General features: G+C 42.6%; 1 protein-coding gene across 1 annotated transcript in view; it reads right to left on the bottom strand.

Moving 5' to 3' along the window:
• The window catches only part of LOC126285087 (uncharacterized), a 57,918-nt gene that overhangs the window by 7,191 nt on the left and 27,880 nt on the right, over positions 1-22,847 (bottom strand). Inside the window, exons 4-6 of the mRNA XM_049984412.1 lie at positions 14,626-14,725; positions 11,310-11,423; positions 6,209-6,364 (exon numbers count right to left, since the gene is read on the bottom strand). Coding sequence (XP_049840369.1) covers positions 6,209-6,364; positions 11,310-11,423; positions 14,626-14,725 — 370 coding nt within the window. The remainder of the gene's footprint in view (positions 1-6,208; positions 6,365-11,309; positions 11,424-14,625; positions 14,726-22,847) is intronic.

Here is a 22,847-nt window from a genome sequence, read left to right as displayed (position 1 = left end):
CTGTCTAGGGTACTGATGACCTCAGATGTTAAGTCCCATAGTGTTTAGAGCCATTTAAACCATCTGAACCAATTTTGCGTTCAATATCTTGCGAGAAACAAAAGACGTACATTTTTCTTAAAAAATGATGATTAGATACGTGTTAATTAGCACAAATTTGATGAATTTTACATTTAAAGGTTGTATTGAAGTATGTAGGTATCCCAAATTGAAGAAAAAAAAAGAAAGAAAAATCAAAGCGAGTGTCGAACCATTGATCGATGCACTATATGAGAGTACCATCTATAACCCTACCTATGCAACCATGTATCCATTGTTGTAAACGTCTAAACTGTGGAAAATAAAATTCCCCACAAAACTTCAAAACTGAATTTCTCCAGTAAACTTGTGAAAAACTTAGAGAACTATCGGTTTCTTGCCACATTTTAACGGTGTTCCACGCGCGTTACGGAGCAGGATGCAGCGTCAGCCATTTTTAAACTGTGTATTAAGAGGGCGAACAATCAGAGCACAACAGCACAGAGATTAGGACTATATACGATTTTTTTTAAAAAAACTATATCGCTAAAGCGTGACTAAGAAACACGTTGAAGGCTGTTAATACATTACCATTTCTTAAAGTTTCAGTTACCGTAACTAAGTAATAAGATATCTAATGCATAAGTAAGACCTACTTAAAACGACGTAACAATACCACTGCACATGTGCTACGGCTTCTGACAAATCGGACCGATGACCTCAGCAGTTTGGTCCTATAACACCTTACCACAAGTCTGACCAATCGTCGTGTTTTCGTTTGTTTACATCAGGTCTATTCTTATGACGAACGGAGAATACGTATTGTTGAAAACGTAATAGATTGGCAGGTAGTGTTGATATAGTCCATTGTCCATTCACCGATAACAACAACTGAAAATTCCAAGACCCATTCTGCGACAGATATTCAAAGAACAACGTCTTCTGTGTTCATAGCTATGAATTATAAATGACACTAATCTGTAAGTCATAAAATATAAAACAGTAAAAATAAAAATGAAACTCGATTTCTGCTCAAGCCGTGCGATCTTCTGAAGCGCCGAGAATTCGTTAGTTAGGGAGTAAAATAAAATCCAGCAATGAAACCTATTCTTACACAGCGGATGCGTAACAAGTCGAAGTAGTCACGTTTAAGGAATAGGAAACGCTCGTATCATTTATGAGCAACCTTTTTGTACTAAAGAAGCAAATGTCTACTTCGGCTACTATTCTACAATTTCCAGCCGCCATCTCTCCAAGCGACTAACGCGGCTATGGTCACCGGATGGACGTTCTCATCGGAGTCAAGTTTCTGATGCACCACTGACAGTTTATTGTAACCGTCGCATCCTCGTATTGACGATGTAACTCAAAAATTGCATCGTGATTCAATACTACAGTCTCTAGTCAACTTCCCTCCAAGTGACTAACGCCCCTACGGTCGCCGTATGGACATTCTTCTGGGAGTCAAGTTGTTTGTTTTCGATGCACCACTGACAGTTTATTCTAACCCTCACACTCTCGTATTGACGATATACCACAGTCTCTCTTGAAAAAAGAGGCTGATGATGCAATTAAAGTCAGTTAAAAATGTTACCGCAATGTCACTGAGGGACTGCTTCTTTCATATTGTCAGACACGACAGCGTACTGAAGAGCAATGCCTCCGAATTTTTATTATGTTCTTAATATCGGTTGAGGTATTATTACATGGCGTGCTTCTCGCTCAGTCGACTTTTCAACTTCGCCGATGGAAGATACAATCCTCTGCCACCGGAGGGTTCCTAATTATAGCTTGTAACACGGTGGTGTTTAACGTATCTACAGGGTAACAGTTACTGAACTATATGAAATCATTTTCCAAAACTTTCACGTACCGTTCGGTAGTTACCGTACCGTCAAGGAATATCGCACCTATTATTCCGCGACCGGATATTGCACAACACTCTGCCATCCGTTGACGGTGAAGAGACCTCTCAACCGCGAAATGCGGATACTCAGTCCCCCAGATGCACCAATTTTGCTTATTGACGAACAGGGTTTCGTCGTTAAAACAAACCATTCATGCGCATACTACTTCCCATCATGCTCCGCGGCCAACCGTACAGTTTGAACGTCCTAAAGCAAACCGTTCAGAAATTATGACGATTTTATTTCATATTTCATATTTCATTAATTGTCACACTGTATATCGGTTCGTGAGAAACAGAGTGCTGCATCGAGTTTCTAACAGCAGAAAACGTGTCCGCAATCGAAATCCACGGAAAAGTAAAAGCTGTGTTCGATGATGGTGGTATCGGCATCAATAATTTGCGACGTTGGATCTTTCGTGCTCGTAACGAAGGAATCGAATACCAAAAGTGTATGACAGGGCTCGCAGTGGACGAGCGTGTACGGCAACCGACGAGATTCGTCGGAATTGGGTTGATGAACTCATCAACGAAAACCGTCGGATAACACCGACTACTCTCAGGTAAGTGCGGCATATCACGAATTCATTGCAAAACTGCGGTACATAAATGATGGGTGCTTCGAATGCTCACTACTGACATTGTCACAGGAGACAGGATACCTGTCAACAATTTCTTTAGCTTTTCGAGCATGAGGATAATGGAGTCCTTAACAATATTGTGACAGATAATGAAACCTGGATCAACAGTCTGAGCCAGAAAATAAGAGAAAATCTGAAACTTCCTGGCAGATTAAAACTGTGTGCCCGACCGAGACTCGAACCCTTTGCCTTTCGCGGGCAAGGTACTGGCAGAAGTAGAGCTGTGGGTACCGGGAGTGAGTCGTGCTTCGGTAGCTCAGTTGGTAGAGCACTTGACCGCGAAAGGCAAAGGTCCCCAGTTCGAGTCTCGGTCGGGCACACAGTTTTAATCTGCCAGGAAGTTTCATATCAGCGGACACTCCGCTGCAGAGTGAAAATCTCATTCTGGAAACATCCCCCAGGCTGTGGCTAAGCCATGTCTCCGCAATATCCTTTCTTTCAGGAGTGCTAGTTCTGCATGTTTGGCAGGAGAGCTTCTGTAAAGTTTGGAAGGTAGGAGACGAGGTACTGGCAGAAGTAGAGCTGTGGGTACCGGGCGTGAGTCGTGCTTCGGTAGCTCAGATGGTAGAGCACTTGCCCGCGAAAGGCGAAGGTCCCGAGTTCGAGTCTCGGTCGGGCACACAGTTTTAATCTGCCAGGAAGTTTCATATCAGCGCACACTCCGCTGCAGAGTGAAAATCTCATTCTGGAAGAGAACATCTGTTTCCAAAACTTCAAGAACTCCTTCGAGAACTTCACTTTCATAGTCATGAAGTGGTGTATGCAGAATTAAGGTTACGGCTCCGTGAATAATGTCAATCATTTTACGGTGATGGTATCAACAAATTCGTATGCCGTTGGGAGAAATGTGTTTGTCGCCAAGGTGACTATGTGTAAACATGAAGAACAAAGATGTAGAATATTGATAAAGTTCTGAGTCATGGCGCTCCAGTCTCTTGGATGTCCATTACCGATCCTTCGATATTTCTTATTTTTACTTGCCTTGTTGTTTTCCGCATTCGCGGAGCAAGTGGCAGTTGACGTTTCCTCGGGCTACCTGCTGAGGTGCCGCGAGATACGAGGTGATAAGCAACCTCGTATATGTAGAGTTGGTTGTACGCGGTCTGCCGGTTCAGGACGGAGGATATGTGTTGGCTACCTGCCTGTCTGCTCTCCTGATATTGCTCGCAGTGCCTTGCGACCGCTTAGCTTGCGTTGCTGCCTGGTGTATCCTACACGAGCCATACTGGACGTCCAGCAGAAGTTAAGCAGCCTTGTGTTTCTTTTAAAGAAAAGGAGCAAATGTATAAGACTTTTTGGAACCAATTTTGGTGGTCTCTTAAGTGCGGCCTTATCATTTACACTGCTTTTGGGGAGAGCTAATTCTTTTAAATTTAAATAGTTGGGGTTCCCTGTCGTTTATAATCTTCTGGAGGTTTTATTTGAATTTTCTCCTTGGAGTTCCTTCCTTGGACTTGGTTAAATGTTTACTTGTATAACGGGAAGTGACTCCTCGTTAAAACTCGGAGAAGGTTTTTGATGTTACTGCCGCCTCCGGCATTCGTCCTTCAATGGAGGGTTGTCATCCATTCGAGCGACCTAGTGTCACTCCTCGTTAATTAATGCTGGTTTATGTGTACTTAATTTTGAATTGGACATTTGAATTAATATTTTGGAGCCTAGTATATCACTAAGGCAACCTCATTTTATACCACCTTGTGCCCCGGTCTAGTACCTTAATTTTCAGTGGCACGAGTAAGCTCCACTACCGGTTTTACTGATGTGCTCCTTTCAAAATCTTGTCTTGTATAAGTTTGCTCCATGTGTGTCTGGGAACACAGAGATGAGCTTTAGTGTGACTTTAGTGCTAGTCAGTTAATGGAATCTTCATTTTGGCTTGGCTTCCACTGAAGAGTTTAAGTGGAGCGTAGTGTGTTTGATTTGTTATTCACTTAATCACTGTAAGTTTGTTTATTTAATGGGGAGCAAGACATTTAGAGACTGTTCGTATTAACTCCTCTAGTTGCTAGGTGTTGCTAATTCGTTCCAAATGGCCTACTATTTATTCAGTGACACTGCTGTTGATTAGTTGTTTACGGTCAGTACAAATTCACGCTATTTATTTGTTCCGAAATTGTTTAAGTGACTGTGTCGTGATTCAATCACTAGCTACGTGTTTGAGGTAAATTGATATAAACCTTACATTGCCTCCTTAAAATTTGTTGCCAGCAGAAACCCTTAAGAGAACTAAGTTTTGTCATTGCTTATGTTAACCTTTACTGGGAGCAATGTTTCATGTAGTTAAATTTTGTCTTAAAATGTGTATTTCTCTGATGTAATAAACGAGTGATAAATGAAAAAAACAGCAAAGGGGCCTGGTCCTTCCTATTGTGTCCGGTTTGTAACACGTACCATTACTGGTATTCCCAGAGCGTGGTTTCGTTCTGTTGGCGAGGGGGTAGGGGGTAGGATTGTCTTCCCTTAATTCTTTATCACTCGTTCTTTGTGTGTTATTATTTAGGATTACTGTAAGCTTTCACTTAACATTACTGTTCACAGGTGCTTGGCGTCCTATATGGCTTTGAGGGAATGTCCAGGCATTAGGTATTTAAAGAAAGAGTTTTTGCAGTATGAGCTCAAGGTCAGGGAGCAACCGGTGACGGGAAGTGTCTCGGAATTAGCGGCTAGGTTGCGCGCGGTTTTAGATCGGCCGGTTTCTGTCTCGCCCGACATCATTGGCAAGGTAGGTGACGTCTTGCAATTTCTTGTGGGTGCCATGCGTGATATGGATAGAATATTACCTTCTTGGGCGATAATCAACCGACACATAGACAAGTATGTCGTGTTCAAGCACAGTTAATTCATGACATGAACAGTTTGAGAGACCTGGGTAGTATAGAGCTTAAGGATACAGAGAAACGAGAAGTTGAGCAGGTTATGGATCATGTGCGTGGTTTACAGATTAGAGCCGCATCTTTGGATTTAGAAGGTGAAGGGACCAGTTCAGAACACGGAGGTATGCAAGAGCAACAAGCTAGTAGGACTCAAATTTCTGAGGGAGTGCATTTATTCAAGAAGCTTTAAGAGCTACCACATAAAAAATTCGCAGGCATTGCTTTCCGGACGCCGTCGTACTAAAGACATCATTGTCCTAATTCCCGCTGCTCATTTCTGAATCGTAATTGGATTTGTCAACAGCTGTAATCCTACCACATCGTGTTATCAAACATACTGCTTGTTTGGGCAATCAACCCAGTAACATATATGTAAGGTAAGGTAATGTTAATGTGCCGCGTTCTGGCAGCCCAGTCAGGCTCGTATGACCAGCGTGTCATACTTGTCCAGTGGCGTCATCGTATGCAGTACGGAGGGATATGTGGTCAGCACACGGTTATCCTACTCTATGTCGGGATTCTTGACCTTTGAACCACTACTAATCGGTTGTGTAGCTCCTCAGTTGGCCTCACGAAGCCGAGTGAGGCCATATCATAAGGAAAAATCCATGACTAGTATATATTCAATAATAATTTTTTATCGTGTATTATGTGTTACGTACTTTGTGGAACAAGTATTGTGCAGGGCCTACAGTAAAATTACTGACCTACTTCCTACGCTCGTAACTTTGAGGCGAGAAACGTTACTTTCGTTGCTCACTGATACACACCTGGAGCAGAGTCATCCTGGAGAGCGTGTATATTCCGCAGATCTTGAGGCTGAGGGCCCTCGAGGTGCTGAGGCACAGCATGTGCACCAGGCGCCAGCAGCGGACGTCGCCATCCGGCCAGTCGCCGCTGAAGGCCGACCGTATGAGGCGTTCGCTCTGTGACACAGAGCGTTATGGATATAGCGGCTAAGAACAACAGTGGAATATGCTTTATACTCAGCTAGACAGTTACCAATCAGCTATTTAAGGACAGAGCACATGTGGAACCAGCTCTAACGTCAACTCTACCCCAGTTCCACTAACCATGATACCAGCGACCAGTTAAAACTATTAGGGGCAGCTTGCCTCAGGATAGAGTAGTATACGTGCAAACTAAGTTTGTAAGTAGGCTGTTTAGGTTTTTATGTTGGTAACGCCATGTAGCGATCTGTATGAAAATCACTGACTGTGCTGTGTGCAGTCTGTGGCTGGTTTGCATTGTTGGAATATTTGCTATTGTAGTGTTGGGTAGTTGGATGTGAACAGCGCGTAGCGCTGCGCAGTTCGAGGTGAGCCGCCAGCAGTGGTGGATGTGGGGAGAGAGATGGCAGAATTTTGAGAGCGGACGATATGGACATGTGTCCATCAGAAACAGTAAATTTGTAATACTGGATGTCATGGACTTTGGAACACTATTAAGGTAAAGAGGTAAATACATAGTTTGTTCTCTATCAAAATCTTTCATTTGCTTACTATGCCTATCAGTAGTTAGTGCCTTCAGTAGTTAGACTCTTTTATTCCGCTGGCAGTAATGACGCACGCTGTATTGCAGTAGTTTGAGTAACGAAGATTTTTGTGAGGTAAGTGATTCATGAAAGGTACAGGTTATTGTTAGTCAGGGTCATTCTTTTATAGGGATTACTGAAAGTCAGATTGCGTTGCGCTAAAAAAAAATATTGTGTGTCAGTTTAGTGATGATCAGAATATGTAAAGAGAGAGCTCAGCTGTTTGAAAATCAAATATCGTAGAGGTTTTCCAGCACAGTAATTCATAAATTTTTCTAAGGGGATGTTTCAAGTTGACACTCGGCGTGGTGGATAATAGGAGAGACCATAAAGGCATTTCCCATTTACAGCCATCCGCATCAACCACCGCGTGTCAGCTAACGAGGGGCGCTCAATAACAAACGAAACACATTTTTTTTTCCCGAAAGCACGTACGTTTTATTCATGATTCCAATACACTATAATATTCCCCACTCTTTTAGCTACAAAACACTATATTTCATCATAATCTCCGTTCTGTGCGATAGCCTTACGCCAAATTACTGGGAGAGCCTGTATGCCGACATGGTACTACTCCTTTGGCCGACGTCTTGCTGCATCAGTAACCTCCCCACCATCCACGCACTTCTTCCCGCGGAGTGAATCCTTATTTGTGCCGAACAGAAGCTCTTCCTGGTCTTCTGTTACGTGGTGAGGAACACAGCGGTCACACACCTTGAGACTTGTGGACAAGTGAGTCAACAATACCAATAGAGACGTTCAGTTGAGCAGCGAGGTGTTTGATTTGTTGACCACCTCGAATGAGGGTGACCGCACGTTCCAATATTGCAGCAGTCACAGCCGTGTGCGGCCGACCAACACACGGAAGATGGGACAGAATTGCGCGACATTTTTCAATGATGACAGACGCCTCACCCAAAGACTCACCGTGCATTTGTTCAGTGAGAGGTCTTTGTAGCCTATGAACATCTGCGATACTCTGGTTTTCCACCAAAAGAAAACTAATGACAGCTCTCTGCTTCGAACGGACATCCGCTACAGACGCCATTTTGTAGGCTATGTGTAGGGCCGCCACCTATCGGAACATCATGATACTATAGTGGCTGAAGCGGGAATGTTCCACGGTGTCCCACAACAAATTCCGATTCTTTTTTCAACCGAAATTTGCCGACACAAAAAGGTGTTGCATTACTTACAGAACGCATCTCGCAGCTTGCATGTATAGTGAGTGCAACGGCATTATAACTCTCTTTAGAACCGATTCAATTCGCGCATGCATGCCATATGTGGTGCAGTGTCATACTGATAACTGGTCTATTATGTGAAGATGGTATTTGTTCTTTCGGACATTCATATAGTTAAGGCTAACCGGCCATTGACCTTCTTCTTCTGTGCTGGATGCACACGCATTGCTCGAACTCTTACCGGACTCGGTAAGATTGTCTGCCGCGAGTAATGACTGTAATGGGCAGGGCCACAACGAATGTAGTGAGTGGACATTAAGTTGGGAATGTGGGTCTCACGGGCAGCGTGTAAGCGGTAAATCCCTGCAGTCGCACTATCCTCGGTGCCCTCGGTGGCTCAGATGGGTAGTGTCTGCCCTGTACGCAGGAGATCCCGGGTTCGAGTCCCGGTCGGGGCACACATTTTCAACTGTCCCCGTTGATGTATATCAACTCCAGTCGACAGCTTAGGGTCTTCATTTAATTATCATTTCAACTGGTGTCTCACTGCCAAATTCTTCGTCAATTTCACGCGGTTTTATTATCACTGAAATAACGTCAAATACCTTCCCAGACAGTGAAGTTTCATTTCGTTTCGTCCAACTTTTCTGGGTGCTTCACACTTCTTGTCAGGTAGTGCACTCAAGACTTTGATAGAAGATGAATTCCACACTGGATGTTGACACAGTTTGCACTCAAAACGCGGCCTTGTGGAATATAGGACCATGTCAGTGGTCAGGTGAATAACGTCAAATGTTTCGCGAGGATGTAAATAGGCAAGTTTCAGCACCATGAACTTTCTCGTGAAATGCAGTAAGTCCTGCAGATGATCGACAGTTGGGGCAGGGCACTGACATTGACTACCAGCTTAAATAAATGTAGCTGAACGCACATAAGTAGGTGGAAAGGCTCACTGATCGATGAAATTAGTTGTTGTTAAATCAGATCCCAGGCTGAAATTTATTGGAAGAACCTCAAGGAAATGTAATTCATCCATGAAAGAAGTAATCTCAAAAACACTCATTCGGCCGATATTGGGTAAAGCTCATCAACAAGGATCCACTTTATGTAGGATTCCTAGAGATCTAAAGAAGACCGTAACATTTCGTCACGAGTTCGTTAAATAAACGTGAGAGAGTTGCGGAGATGCACATCAGACTCCAGTGGCAGGCTCTGCAAAAGAGTGCGTCACGAGGAGTTTAAAACTCCAAGAGCACCCTTCCAAGAAGTGTCAGACAGTGTATTAGTTCCTGCCACATATATGTCGCAAAATGACCACGGCGAGGAAAGCAGAAAAATTTAAACTAAACAGAGACTGACCGTCTGCCGTTATTCTCACGCGCCATTCGTAAATGGCACAAATTTTCACCTTTCCCAGCCCAGCTCTTCCCTTCCTGGCAATGGACTCGCATTCGGGAGGACGACGCGACGGCTGAAATCTGTGTCCGGCCATCCAGATTTATTTTTCGCGTGATTTCCATAAGTCACTCCAGGAAATGGCAGGGATGGTTCCTTTGGAAGGGCACCGCCTACTTTTTCCCTATCCTAACAAAATCTGAGCTTGTGCTCCGTCGAAGTCGAGGGGCATTAAACCCAATCCTTCTTTCTTCCTTCTGTCGTAAATAGAGTAGGAATGAGGAAATGATGATGGTACCTGAAGTACCCTCGTCACACATTGTAGGGTGGCTTGTGAAATGTATTTGTCGATGTTAGAAAGATGTTGGGAAACAGCTGCGGCAAGAGCCAAACAGTTGTCAAGAAACATCAAATAGCAATCATTTCAGAATAAATTTTCATGATTTTATCATAAAGCTCTTTAGTCTCATCAGTTTTATGTCACTTTCTAACTGACGAGGCCATCGGAGAAAGTAAGGCCGAAGATTTTTATTGGTAGTGACACGACTAGCATTTTTATTAATAGAATGTATTTTCCTATTTTGACCATAGTGGACAGTATTTAAGATACTGCTGCTGATACACGTACCCCCAATATTTGTCATGAATTTCAAGCGCTGCTCTCAAGCGTAATTATTTTGTAGTGTAAAAGTAAAAATGGACGCTGAAGAGAGGTACATAAGAAAGACTCATCTTGATTTTACAGTTCAAAAACTGAGCTGTACATTCTTACAATGTGCTAGTCCTTTGCAGACAATTTTATTCGTGGTCTCTAGCATAGAAGTGCTCGAAGTACACCTGGGGCGATTTAGAAATGTTCTGGTCACCCATTTTATGCAGAAAACTTCGTTTCAGAAAAGCACCAAACACAGGAATCAACCACAACTTGAAGATAATTTCTCTAAAGAAGTTACGAAACGCACATCTAAGCTTTGAGCTACTGTACACAGATGACACTACAAAGTAAATAAAAATATTACGTTTCAGGAGACTCTACTGTTCTCACACCTGTAAACCTCGTAGCTAATCACTGAATGAGATATTCACTTACCATAAAATAGGCAGCCTCTCCAGCACCCACAACACAGATACGTCGAGAGAGATAGCAAATAATTCGCAGTTAACACAAAATAAATATAATAATAATAACAATAATAGTTACATTTGTTAAGCGACTCACTGCTGGTCACCATTACAACTGCAGAAATAATTATGTATAAATTATGTTTCCATTATTTTAAAATATATGTGTTTTATGGTAGAACCCAGTGAAGATATCCGATATATAAGATCAAAACATTCTCAATAAAATTCAAATTGCTATAGCGATTCTTCATTGCTAGATTCCCTCATAATGGATGTAACATCGTTTTACTTGCTGTGACTGGAACACACTGTAGTAACGTAGTTAAGACTAATTTCTATTATTTTCTCCGTAACATAGATCACCTTCGCGTTAATACAGATTCTGATCTTTTGCAGTAGTCTCGGTGTGAATAGAAAAGCATTTTGTTGGGTTTTGGATAGGAGCTTATGAATGGATCAGAACGTCTTGAAGCTGTGAAGTTGATTATTAGAGCTGTTTTTTTGCAGTCTATAACTTAAAAAAAATTAAAAAACACCCTCCGAACTGGCCTTTAAGGTCCAATGGTACCTCAGTCCTTAGGAACACCGGATGCGTATACGGAAGGGCAAGCGGTCTGGGTGAGGTTCACTGACCTGATTGATGATCCTTTGGCCGAGGAGGCAGAAGAGTGCGACCTGATATGCATACAGTGATGAACCCATCAGCATCTTGAGAGTTTGCGCTATATCCCCGTCCTTCTGCAACAGCTAAAATAATATTTACTGATAAATTTTTCGCAGTATGAAAACGACTGTAATAAAAATACAACAACATGCAAAGAAGGGCAGCTCGTTTTGTATTATCGCGTTATAGAGGAGAGAGTGTGGCAGATATGATACACGAGTTGGGATGGAAGTCATTACAGCATAGACGTTTTTCGTCGCGGCGAGAGCTTTTTACGAAATTTCAGTCACCAACTTTCTCTTCCGAATGCGAAAATATTTTGTTGAGCCCAACCTACATAGGTAGGAATGATCATCAAAATAAAATAAGAGAAATCAGAGCTCGAACAGAAAGGTTTAGGTGTTCGTTTTTCCCGCTCGCTGTTCGGGAGTGGAATAGTAGAGAGATAGTATGATTGTGGTTCGATGAACCCTCTGCCAAGCACTTAAATGTGAATTGCAGAGTAGTCATGTAGATGTAGATGTAGATGCCGTCTCCAAACGACGTAACTGTCGAAATAAAAAGAAATGGTGTTTCATAGAGTGTCGATTTTTTATTAGTTAAAAATTTTATGTTTTTCAATCCCGTTCATCCCATTTTATTGTAATATAAGTTTTTTATATCAGACAAAAGTATTATCAATAGTATTTTACTATCACTTAGACAATGCTTTTTGGCAAATGTTAACTGGAATGCCCTCTTTGAAATTCCGAAGATATCAGGGATAAAATACAGGGAGCGAAGGTTATTTACAACTTTACAGAAAGCAGACGGCAGTTATAAGAGTAGCGGACCATGAAAGGGAAGCAGTGGTTGAGAATGGAGTGAGACAGCATTGTAGCCTATCCCCGATGTCATTCAATACGCAGACTGAGCAAGCTGCAAAGGAAACAAGAAACTTTGAAGTTCGGTTTAAAGTTCGGGGTGAACAAACGAAAACTTTAAACATCACCGATGACGTTATGACTCTGTCAGAGACATCAAAGGAAATGACGAGCGGCTGCACGGAAAGAACAATGTCTTGAAGGTACGATAGAAGATGAACATCAACGAAAGCAAAACGAGGATTGTAGAATGATTAGATGGTAGAATGAGACAAATTATAAGATGCATTTTGCTATTAAGGCAGCAAAATAACTGCTGGTGGCCGAATTAGAGAGGACGTAAAATGTAGACAGGCAATGGCAAGAAACGCGTTTTTGAAGAAGAGAAATTTGTCAACATCGAACATAGACTTAAGTGTTGGAAAGTCTTTTCTAATGGCATATATACGGAGCGTAGCCAAGTGTGGATGTGAAATATGGACGATTAACAAAAAATGGCTCCGAGCACTATGGGACTTAACTGCTGTGGTCATCAGTCCCCTAGAACTTAGAACTACTTAAACCTAACTAACCTAAGGACATCACACACATCCATGCCCGAGGCAGGATTCGAACCTGCGACCGTAGCAGTCGCACGGTTCCGGACTGCGCGCCTAGAACCGCGAGACCATCGCGGCCGGCTGGACGATTAACAGTTTAGACACAAAGAGAACAGAAGCTTTTGAAATGTGATGCTACAGAAAAATGCTGAAGATTAGATGGATAGATCGTATAACTAATGAGGAGATAATAGAATTGGAGAGAACAGAACTTTGTGGCACAACTTGACTAAAGGAAGGGATCAGTTGATAGGACACATTCTGAGACATCAAGGGATCACCAATTTAGTATTAGAGGGAAGCGTGAGAGGAGGTATAAATTGTAGATGGAGGCCAAAAGATGAGTACAGTAAGCAGATTTAGAAGGAGTTTGTTACAGTAGTTATTCGGACATAATGAGGCTTGCACAAGATAGAGTAACATGGAAAGCTGCAGCAAATCAATCTTCGAACTGAAGACTACAATAACAACAATGTGTGAATTTGAGCAAATGTCATGTGATATAAATTGGAGAAAGTCGGGTAATAGATGGAGTTGTAAAAATTATCATGGAATAAGTGTAGTGCTCCTCTTGCACTTCTAAACGGTCAGATTCAAGAGCAGAAGGTGTAGAAGTGAGTACCAGAATATTAAAAGAAAAACTGATTTAATTTTGTGATCTCATGTCTGACAGAAATCTTGTAGAGAAAATAACTGCCAGCGCAATAGGTCTACGTAGTCACCAGCGAGCTAGAGCAATTGACTACGAAATACTTCACGGTCGATTATCCGGTACAACTGCTCTACAAACACCTTCGTAACAACTGTAGTTCGATATTCGACTGGCTATGCGAGAAAACATTCCAAGCAGACGATAAATGGGGGAATGTAGAATACCTGTGAAGCGCACGGTAGAGCGTGGCAGAAGATGCGTTCCATTGTACCAGTTATTACGGTTTTTATCCTGTTCCATTCTTGTAAGGAGTGCGGGAAGTCTGGTTGTTTACAATTTCTGCTCACGATACCTATATAGGGGTTGTACTATGTTCTTAGAGTCCTCGTTTAAAGCCGGTTGTTGAACCTCTGTAAGTAAGCTCTCTCCGTATAGTTTTTGTCTGTCTTCAAGGGTCTGCCAGTTCAGTTTTGTTGTTCTATTATATGAACAGAAGACACTAATTTCGACTGTTTACTGTAAAACCCATTCAGAAAATTACTATATGAATAATGAAGAGAAGCATATTGCGAATCAGTAGCAGATACAGGAGGACAAACCAGTATGTAATGGAATAGACTGGATTGGAAACGTAACTGTGTGCTGGACAAAATAAAGCTCGCGGAGAAAATATTTCATGCACCTTGAGATAGGCAACCAAGCTTAAGGTATCTGCCTCACAAGTGAAGGATGTAAGTTGTCTTGCCTGTCTCACGGTGAATGAAATACTTTCCAGGTCAGTTTCATTTAGTCCACCATGCATGACTGTTATGAACAGGGAACGGAAATGGATGGGAGGTGTCACCAGATGGATGTATTTGAGACTGAGGAAGATGAAAAAAAGGTCGAGACGGGGTCGTATTTGAAGGGGGACAAACGATGTAAGAAAACATGTAGGAGCAATTTGGGTTCGGACGAGCGAATTGCAAGTCTAGAGGACGCCATGATCCAAAATTTGATGTCAAATGGCTGTTGATTTTTAAGGCCGCTTGTGATTTATCAGTGAATCACAGTTTCAGGCCATCAGTTGGCGCTAGAGATAAAAGAATGTCAACATTTATTTCAAGTAACGAATGCTATAAGTTACGAAATTGCCATGCATTTTAACCTGTTCCAGATATGTAGTACTTACAACAGCAGTAGCGATGACTTGGAAACAGATGGAGATCGTGTTGCAGAAGAGCAGTACGGAAGTGGCGCGGCTGAGAACTTTTCGCAGGAGTCTCACACAGCTGGAAAAGAGAACGGATAAGCGATGTGTTTCTTTGTATTACAGTGATGGACTTAGTGCTTGCTTGATAACCAACCACGATACTATTACATATTTATTCGAACAATTCTGATGATCCTTTATTCTAACATTAAACCAACGTCTCAAATTCTGTCCTTTTCCTTTCTCATTGGGTGATTTCTTTAGTCACACCATTTTTCCCAATTTTTAATTCAGACTACAGGCTTCTTTAGAACGAGTGAAGAAGTTCTACAGATTGGATATTTCGAAACTGAATTCTCTTGTATTCTGAGGATTGTCACTGAGTAATCAGCTGTATAAAACCAAAAATTTTTGAGAGAAAATAAAAAGTATACTTGTGAGCATGCCTGGAAAACTGAGTTCATCATAATTTGGCAACAAAGGAATATCTTCCAAGACTGTAAAATACGCAGTGTACTAATCTGTCTATCTTAGTATTTCTTGACAAAAAAAATATCGAAATATCGATCATTTTGTGTTTGTTCACCAGAAGTGTCTACAGTTCTGCAGAAACTTTCCTTATGCGTGAAGGCAAACAATGAATCAACGAATCAGTAGCGTTAGTGCGAGAATTAACGTTCTAAAGTCGTTAGATGTTTCAACTTTTTTGAAGACTCTCATACGAAGGTGTGGATTCATCGTTTCCACCATCTTATTACCATCAGTGGCTGACAGATGACTTCTAACTATTCTAAAACTCACTCTCGCGAGTATTGCACTTAAGTAACAATAGCTGGCTACATCTCTGGTGGTCAGTTTTTATACACCAGCATTACAACACGTTCTCGTAGTTTGAAGAACAGATTCTCGCACATCAGTTAAAAGCCTCCGTTTACTAACATCGTAATTATGACGGTTATGTCTGAATTACTGTTCGCTAATTCAATGTTTATCTCGTTATCTTTAGAACCCGAACCTCTTACATCTGACACCGCAATAAGTATTCTCTTCGTAATGCCTAAACATTTGTTCTTCATTGTTTTACGACGTTCCCATTCGAGTCGCACCGTTTACCTGTGCAGTGAAATTTAATTATATAGTTTGTACTGTTATGACTCATTCCGCACAGCAAGTAAGCCAGAGTCTTTTCGATCACTGATCAGCAATGACAACACAACAATTGGAACCGACCTCCTCCTGTGGTTTGATCGTTCGTGGAATATTTTTAGCTAACAAAAAACTTCGCAATGTCCTTATGATAGCTATAAAATGTAACTGCTACTAACTACTTGTCTAATTGTCTAATTGTATCTCTTTTCATCATTTGTAGGTAACTTATTCTGGAAATCCCGTAAATACTACCCTCCCACGAAAAGCCTCGTATAGCTACTTCCCTTTATTCTGCTGAACAAGAAACGTCTAGATAATTAATTTGATTTTATATTTTGACTGCCGTCGTAATCATTTGAGTTTCTTTACAATGTATGTCAGTACATGTGTGGCGAGTATTTGTATCTTTTTCAATACAGTGCAATCGTTGTTAATCAGTTTATTGCCTTATTTCTGGTTTTAATATCGTCAGTGTACCAATGCAGAGTGGATTAGTTCTTTGTCTTACAGTTGATTTATTCTGAATTTATGACCAGTTCTTAGAGGTTTGTATGCATACAAACTCGTGTGCAACTCTGTATACTAGGTTACAAGTTCGGCCTTGGTTGCTAGGCGTGGAATGTATTTTGCTTAAGTATATTTTTGTTGTTGCAATTATCTCATAGACTACCTTGTACGAAGACGCCCTGACGTCACTGGTGAGAAATTTGGTGTTACTGTGTTCTAGACCTTAAGACCTAGTCATTTCTCGTGTACACATTATTGCAGAATTTGTTTAGTAGGCTATTTTAGGCCGAAACTGCCCGCTGTTGTTACTCTTGTTAAAACCGTATGGCAAAAAAAAGTTTTAGTTAGCACTGAGTGTACATATGTTTTATGTCAACATTTTCAATTCTACTCTTTGATTGCATCATGGATGCCACAAACAAATGTACCTCTGCGAGTAAAAGTAAAAAAAAGTTTTCCCGTTTAATTTTGCCGTCGTGGGCAAACCAGTATGCGTACACCATGCTTCGCATTGCAGTGTAAAGCTTCGAACAACCTGGGCGCACCACAAGCGTGCCTCACATCCCGTATACTCCGGATCTGGCACAGTGTGACTACGAGTATTCAGAAAGTGAAGATACATTTACTACGAGGTAGACAATTTTTCCACCGACGACACGATGGATCAGGAAAGGCTAAACTCCATTAGGTACGACGGTAGATTCTATCCTCAAGAATGGAATATTTGTGCCTCACGGAAAACGTTTCTTAATTAAAAATGGTTATTATTTCAAAATATAATCACAAGCAATCGTATTACAGATAGCTTCTGTTCTGGCATCGTTACGAATAAAAAACGTGGCAAGATGAGCGATTAAATGACTACATCGATTCGGATGAAATCTGGAGAAACCTAATGTGGTGTACGATATCAAATATTTTTAACTTATTGCGGTGATAGTGCAGGAGCAATAAATTAGCAACAGCAGCAAATAAAGCTACATACATGCTACCTAAGCGTAAACTCTCCCTAACATCCCAATTACGCAAAGCACTGTGTGCAGCTATTTAGGAGTTTTTCTCGGAACCTGTAGATACAGTCTATTTAAACGTTTCTAAATCATGCACAAAACAGCCAGCGGCAGCACTACCAAGGTACCCAATGGAGGCCGTAAAGCTGTACCACAATGCAATGCCGCTCCCATTGTGGTCTTTGCAGCAAGTGCTCGGGGTCACACAGGCTATGTTTAGTACGACACAGCGTGCCTCAGATGTACGCAGCGAGGGGTTCTCCTAAGGATAACGGAAGCGTTCAGTATCATACCGGCAGAGGCTCTTCCCGTCACTCTAGGAATCTGCCCCGCAGATATCACAGAGCATATTAGTTGCGGCGAGATAATATAAATAAAATACAAGAAATAACAGGTTCCAGAATAACTAATACGTTAGATCTTGGAGACTGGGCACTCGACAAATGTCAACAGTTCTGGACAGACGAGAGACTACATATGAATTGTATCATTCCCAGCAGAGATAGGGGTAATATTATGAAAGGAGCAACTGCCAGAGTATAGTACAGAAGGAAACTGAAAGGAATACGCAGTGAGACGCACACAAATGATACTTTTATTCCCTCGCCGACGCTTCCTGCAACTCTGCCTGCAAACAGGACTGAAGAGGTAGCAATGACACTTTGGATGCTGTTCATAATGTAAGTAGTAATGAGTAAAATAGTATTTTCCTGTGTGCGTAGCGCGTTCTCATGTCTCGAGATGTACGTCCAGCATCCTCGAACATTATCGTTTTGGTGATCCGGGTGTTATGATGTGGGAAGGGATAACACTGCATCAGCGTACTGACACTTTTGTGAATTATAAATCGCCGTGACTTCACAGTAATTATTGTCTTTGACTAGAAGTATCATTTCTGTTCGTCTCATTGCGTATTTCTTTCAGTTACCTTCTGCAATATACAGAAGCGGATATTCCTATTAATGATCAGAGTTTCATAGGACAATGTTACTTTGCAGTAAGGGAGATAAACTGAAGTCATAATGTCTTGAATATATACAGTAGTGTCATTACAGTTCAGAGTCAGCATATCTAAACTGGTAGCATTGATATAACTGAATGTTACAGCATCTTCATTGATATCACTTCTATATATACGAGGATTGTTCGAAACATAAGGTCCGATCGGTCGCGAACTACCTCTCTAAATAGTCGCCGCTCCTACTTAGACATTCGTCGCGGTGTTGTATAAACTTTGCAGTACCCTCGTCACAGAACGCCGGCGCCTGTGCTTTCCACCAATTCTCTACGCTGGTCTGCCTTTCGTTGTTTGTGCCAAAATGTTGTCTTCGTAGACAGAAGTTCATGTGAGCAGAGGTGAACAACGGAGGGAGACAATTAAGGGCTTTATTGTGGGTGATCAGTTTCCATCTAAAACGGTGCAAGAGCGTCTTCATTGCCCCTGCAGAGCGTGGCTGAAAATTGTCTTGAAGAAAGAAACGCATGACATTTATGTTTTGTGTGCTGCAGAGCTTAAGGCGAAATCTCTCACCAGATCCACCTACTTGTCAAGGTGACACTGTTGTTTTAGGTATTTCTACACGATCGCTTTGCGCTCTGAAACCTTACCTTCCGAACACGCCTCATAGATGCAAGGTAAGTTACGGCCCTTCAGCATCTCTGTCACCTCAGAGTTGCTACCCCCATATAGTCTGTGCGAGACACTCTTTGCTAGAGTGTTGAGAAATCTCCAGAGACCAGGCTAGAGGCAAAAGCCAGGTGATTAAGATGACTGTTTACGATAAGTAGGGAATCTGGATTAGAGCCCCAGTTTTCCACAGCTTTTCAGTTGTAACTACGTATTGAAAGCAGGCGAATACATGGTACTAGAACGTGGAAATATCGTGAGTGGAGGGCGTTTAGGACGATTCACCTCTGAGATAGCGCCTGCACAATGCTTTCGACATGCGGCGCGGAAGGGGATTGGTACTCTTGCCAAATCTCTCAATTTTCGCGTACTGTCCCGATTTTCAGAGGAGTCACGAGCCATTCTGAGTAAAGCTTATGCAGGAAGCCAAATGTAGGAAATTTGAAATACAATGCGTATTCAGTTGCAAACAGGTCGAGCACATGAAAATTTCTAAATGAGTGAATTAATCGATAGCGGTATCCTATAACGCTAGAATACGGCGCGCCTGGAGGTCGCGACCAGCCGAAGAACGAAGGGCAACAACGTACTGGCCGCCGCCCGCTGCGGTGGGGTGGGTGGAGGTCATTGCTGCGTACAACGTACTGGTCTGGCAACCGGGACAATGTACGGAACGTGGTTCTGCCGTTTCTGCGGGCTGCACTGCAGTCGACCGCAGACAGCCGCGATGCGTGAACTCGGTCTGTCACTATGCTCTGCAGGTCCCGTTGCATTGCTTGCCGTCTGAGTTGTTCCGATCGAAATACGACCGACGGACATTTTTTGTTTGTTTGTTCTAGTTATTGGAAATAGCAATCCAAAAGGAAAGTACCTGCGGAAGGTGCGGTGGGCGTCGTTTAAAGAAGAAAAGATGCTGCAGAAGCAAAAAAGACATATAGTGGGCGCATCCTTCCCTGCAGAAAAGAAATACCAATGGGTTTTTGTCGCCTTCTACAAGGAGTGAGAAAATCTGAGGAAATTTTTTTAATGACATCAGAATATGAACGTCTTCCTTCGACCAACTACTTTCCAAAATTTGAGGAACGAAAGCTGGAATAATACGAAGCGCACTCTTGTGTAGACACCGAAAAAAAAAACTGCTGGTAACAATCAGAGAAGAATATTACTATTTTATTTCAATATTTTAATATCATAAGCTCGCTGTATTGCAGTAGCTTGAGTAACGAAGATTTTTGTGAGGTAAGTGATTTGTGAAACGTATAGGTTAATGCTAGTCAGGGCCATTCTTTCGTAGGGATTTTTGGAAGTCAGATTGCGTTGCGCTAAAGATATTGTGTGTCAGTTTAAGCACAGTCTTGTATAATTTTTCTAAGGGGACGTTTCAAGATGGCTGGGCGATTTTTCACTTCGAAAGTAAATTTATCTGTATCGATATCATTCACAGCGTAACCGTCGCAGAAGGCAGGCGTGGAAGGAGGTAAGGTGTGGTGTGTCCTGAGGAGGTTTGTCGAAGTCGACATCCGCGGATCCGCGTGACCGCGCGGCAACGCAGATTTCTGCTGGCGACAGCGTCGGCCTTGATCCCGCATGGTTAAACGGCAACCAGTATGTTGTCTTTCATGTTACTGAAACTAAACTAAAACAGGCCGTGAAGGCCCAACGGTACTGACCGGTTGCCGTGTCATCCACAGCCCACAGGCTACACTGGGTGCGGTTACAGAGGAGCATGTGGTCAGCAAACCGTTCTCCCGACCGTAAGTCAGTTTACGAGACCGGAGCCACTACTTCTCAGACATGTAGCTCCTCAGTCTTCCTCACAAGGGTTGAGTGCAACCCGCTTGCCAACAGCGCTTGGCAGACCCGAAGGTCACCCATCCAAGTGCTAGGCCAGCCTGACGGCAATTAACTTCGGTGATCGGATACTACTGCATCAGGGCGAGAAATTTACAGCCCGTTACTCGCCAACCTTCGCGGCGCACGGCCAGTGCTTTGTTGCCCTAAAGGGACGTCTCAGCTCATGCCTAAACTGTATGCCGTGTGACTTCTATTGTTGTATTACAACCACCATGCCTCTGTTTCCTGACCAGCGTCTCAGATCCACCACCTTTCGATTATTGACTGGCTGCGATTTTCCCTGGCGCGCTAATTAGTACAAGGGGGTGATTTACCCATTATTATCTCCAATTATCTGTAGTGCGTCGTTTGACTTGTTATTATATGAATTGCTGCACAGTGCAGCTCATTTCACCAACCGTTGTCATTACGTGAGCCACTCTGTTCTGTCCTTCCAAATACTGTTTTTTGCCTCAATGTTTCCAAGCCAGTAAGAATATTGTCAAGGTATCTCGTACGTGAACGTCCAATCTCTCCCTTCGCTCTTCTGATGGTCCCGTTTGGAGCTGCTGTGTGTACCTGCGCTATATGATGTAATATTTAGGCTTTAAGTTTTTGTGCTGTACACAGTTATTTGCGTAAATTATGAACATAATTTTGCTCTAGTATTCTCCACTCATTAATTTTGCTGTTTATAGTGTTTCCATACACAGTGACGGAAATAAATCGCAACACAAAAAAATTAATGCACAGTAATGAAATACCAAGAATAGATTTATTTAAGTAACATATTTAAGTGATTAATATTGCAAGATCACATGTCAATACAAGTGCGAGATAAGCCACTGAAAGTGCGAATTTTGCTGGTACATTAATAATCGGTGTAATATCAAAAGGTTGAATGGAAGTTTCAAACGTGCATGCACTGTGTTGTTCAGGTGTTGGATGGGATGGGGTTTCATGCCTGTTGCATTTGGACGGTCAATACAGAGACGGTTAATGCTGGTTGTGGATGGCACTGGGGCCGTCGTCCGGTAATGTCCCGCATTTGCTAGACTGCAGAAAGATCTGGCGATCGAGCAGGCCAAGGCAATATGTCGACACTTGGTAGAGCATCTTGGATTGCAACAGCGGTATGTGGGCTAGCGTTATCCTGTTCGAAAACACCCACACAATGTTGTTCGCGAATGGCAGTAAGACAGGTAGAATCACCAAACTGACGTAGAAATTTACATTTAGAGTGCGCGGGATAACCACGGGAGTGGTCCTGCTGTCATACGAAATGGTACTCCATCCCATAACGCCAATTGTACGTCCAGTGTGACTACAACACAGCTGCTCTCCTTATAACCAACATATGGCCATCATTGGCACCGAGGCGGAACCAGCTTTCATCAGAAACCACAAGAGAAGAACGCCATCTTTCCAACGAATTGCAAATGGTAGTGGCGGAGTCACCGGAATGCACGCTATAGAACATAAGTTAAGGATTATTGCAAAATGCGGTGCCACACAACGTGACACTACACAAAACTGGCGCTAATAGCATAGGCACATAGCGAACACATACGACACAGATCTGTAAGTCCACGGTATTGGTGATAACTTGAGAAAAACGTCCCGAAACACATGTGCTACAAAACGCCACTGTTTCCTGCCTATATACCCCGACATCAGTATGGGGTATGATCACCATGCACACGTTCACAGGCCGCACAACGGGTTGCCATACTCTGGATCAGGTGGTCGAGCAGCTGCTGGGGTATAGCCTCCCATTCTTGCAACAGTGCCTGTCGAAGCTCCTGAAGTGTCCTAGAGGTTTGAAGACGTGCAGCGATACGTCGACCGACAGCATCACAGACGTGCTCGATGAAATTTAGGTCTGGCGAACAGGCAGGCCACTCCATTCGCCTGATATCTTCTGTTTCAAGGTACTCCTCCACGATGGCAGCTCTGTGGGGCCGTGCGCTATCATCAATCAGAAGGAAGGTGAGACACACTGCATCTCTGAAAAGGCGGACACACTGGTGCAAAATGACGTACAGATGCATCTGACCTGTTACAATTCCTCTGTC

This window comes from Schistocerca gregaria, chromosome 8, assembly GCF_023897955.1.
Source record: "Schistocerca gregaria isolate iqSchGreg1 chromosome 8, iqSchGreg1.2, whole genome shotgun sequence".
Classification (NCBI taxonomy): domain Eukaryota; kingdom Metazoa; phylum Arthropoda; class Insecta; order Orthoptera; family Acrididae; genus Schistocerca; species Schistocerca gregaria.
Note: the sequence above shows the minus strand (reverse complement) of the source record. Positions and strands in the feature narration are given on the sequence as shown.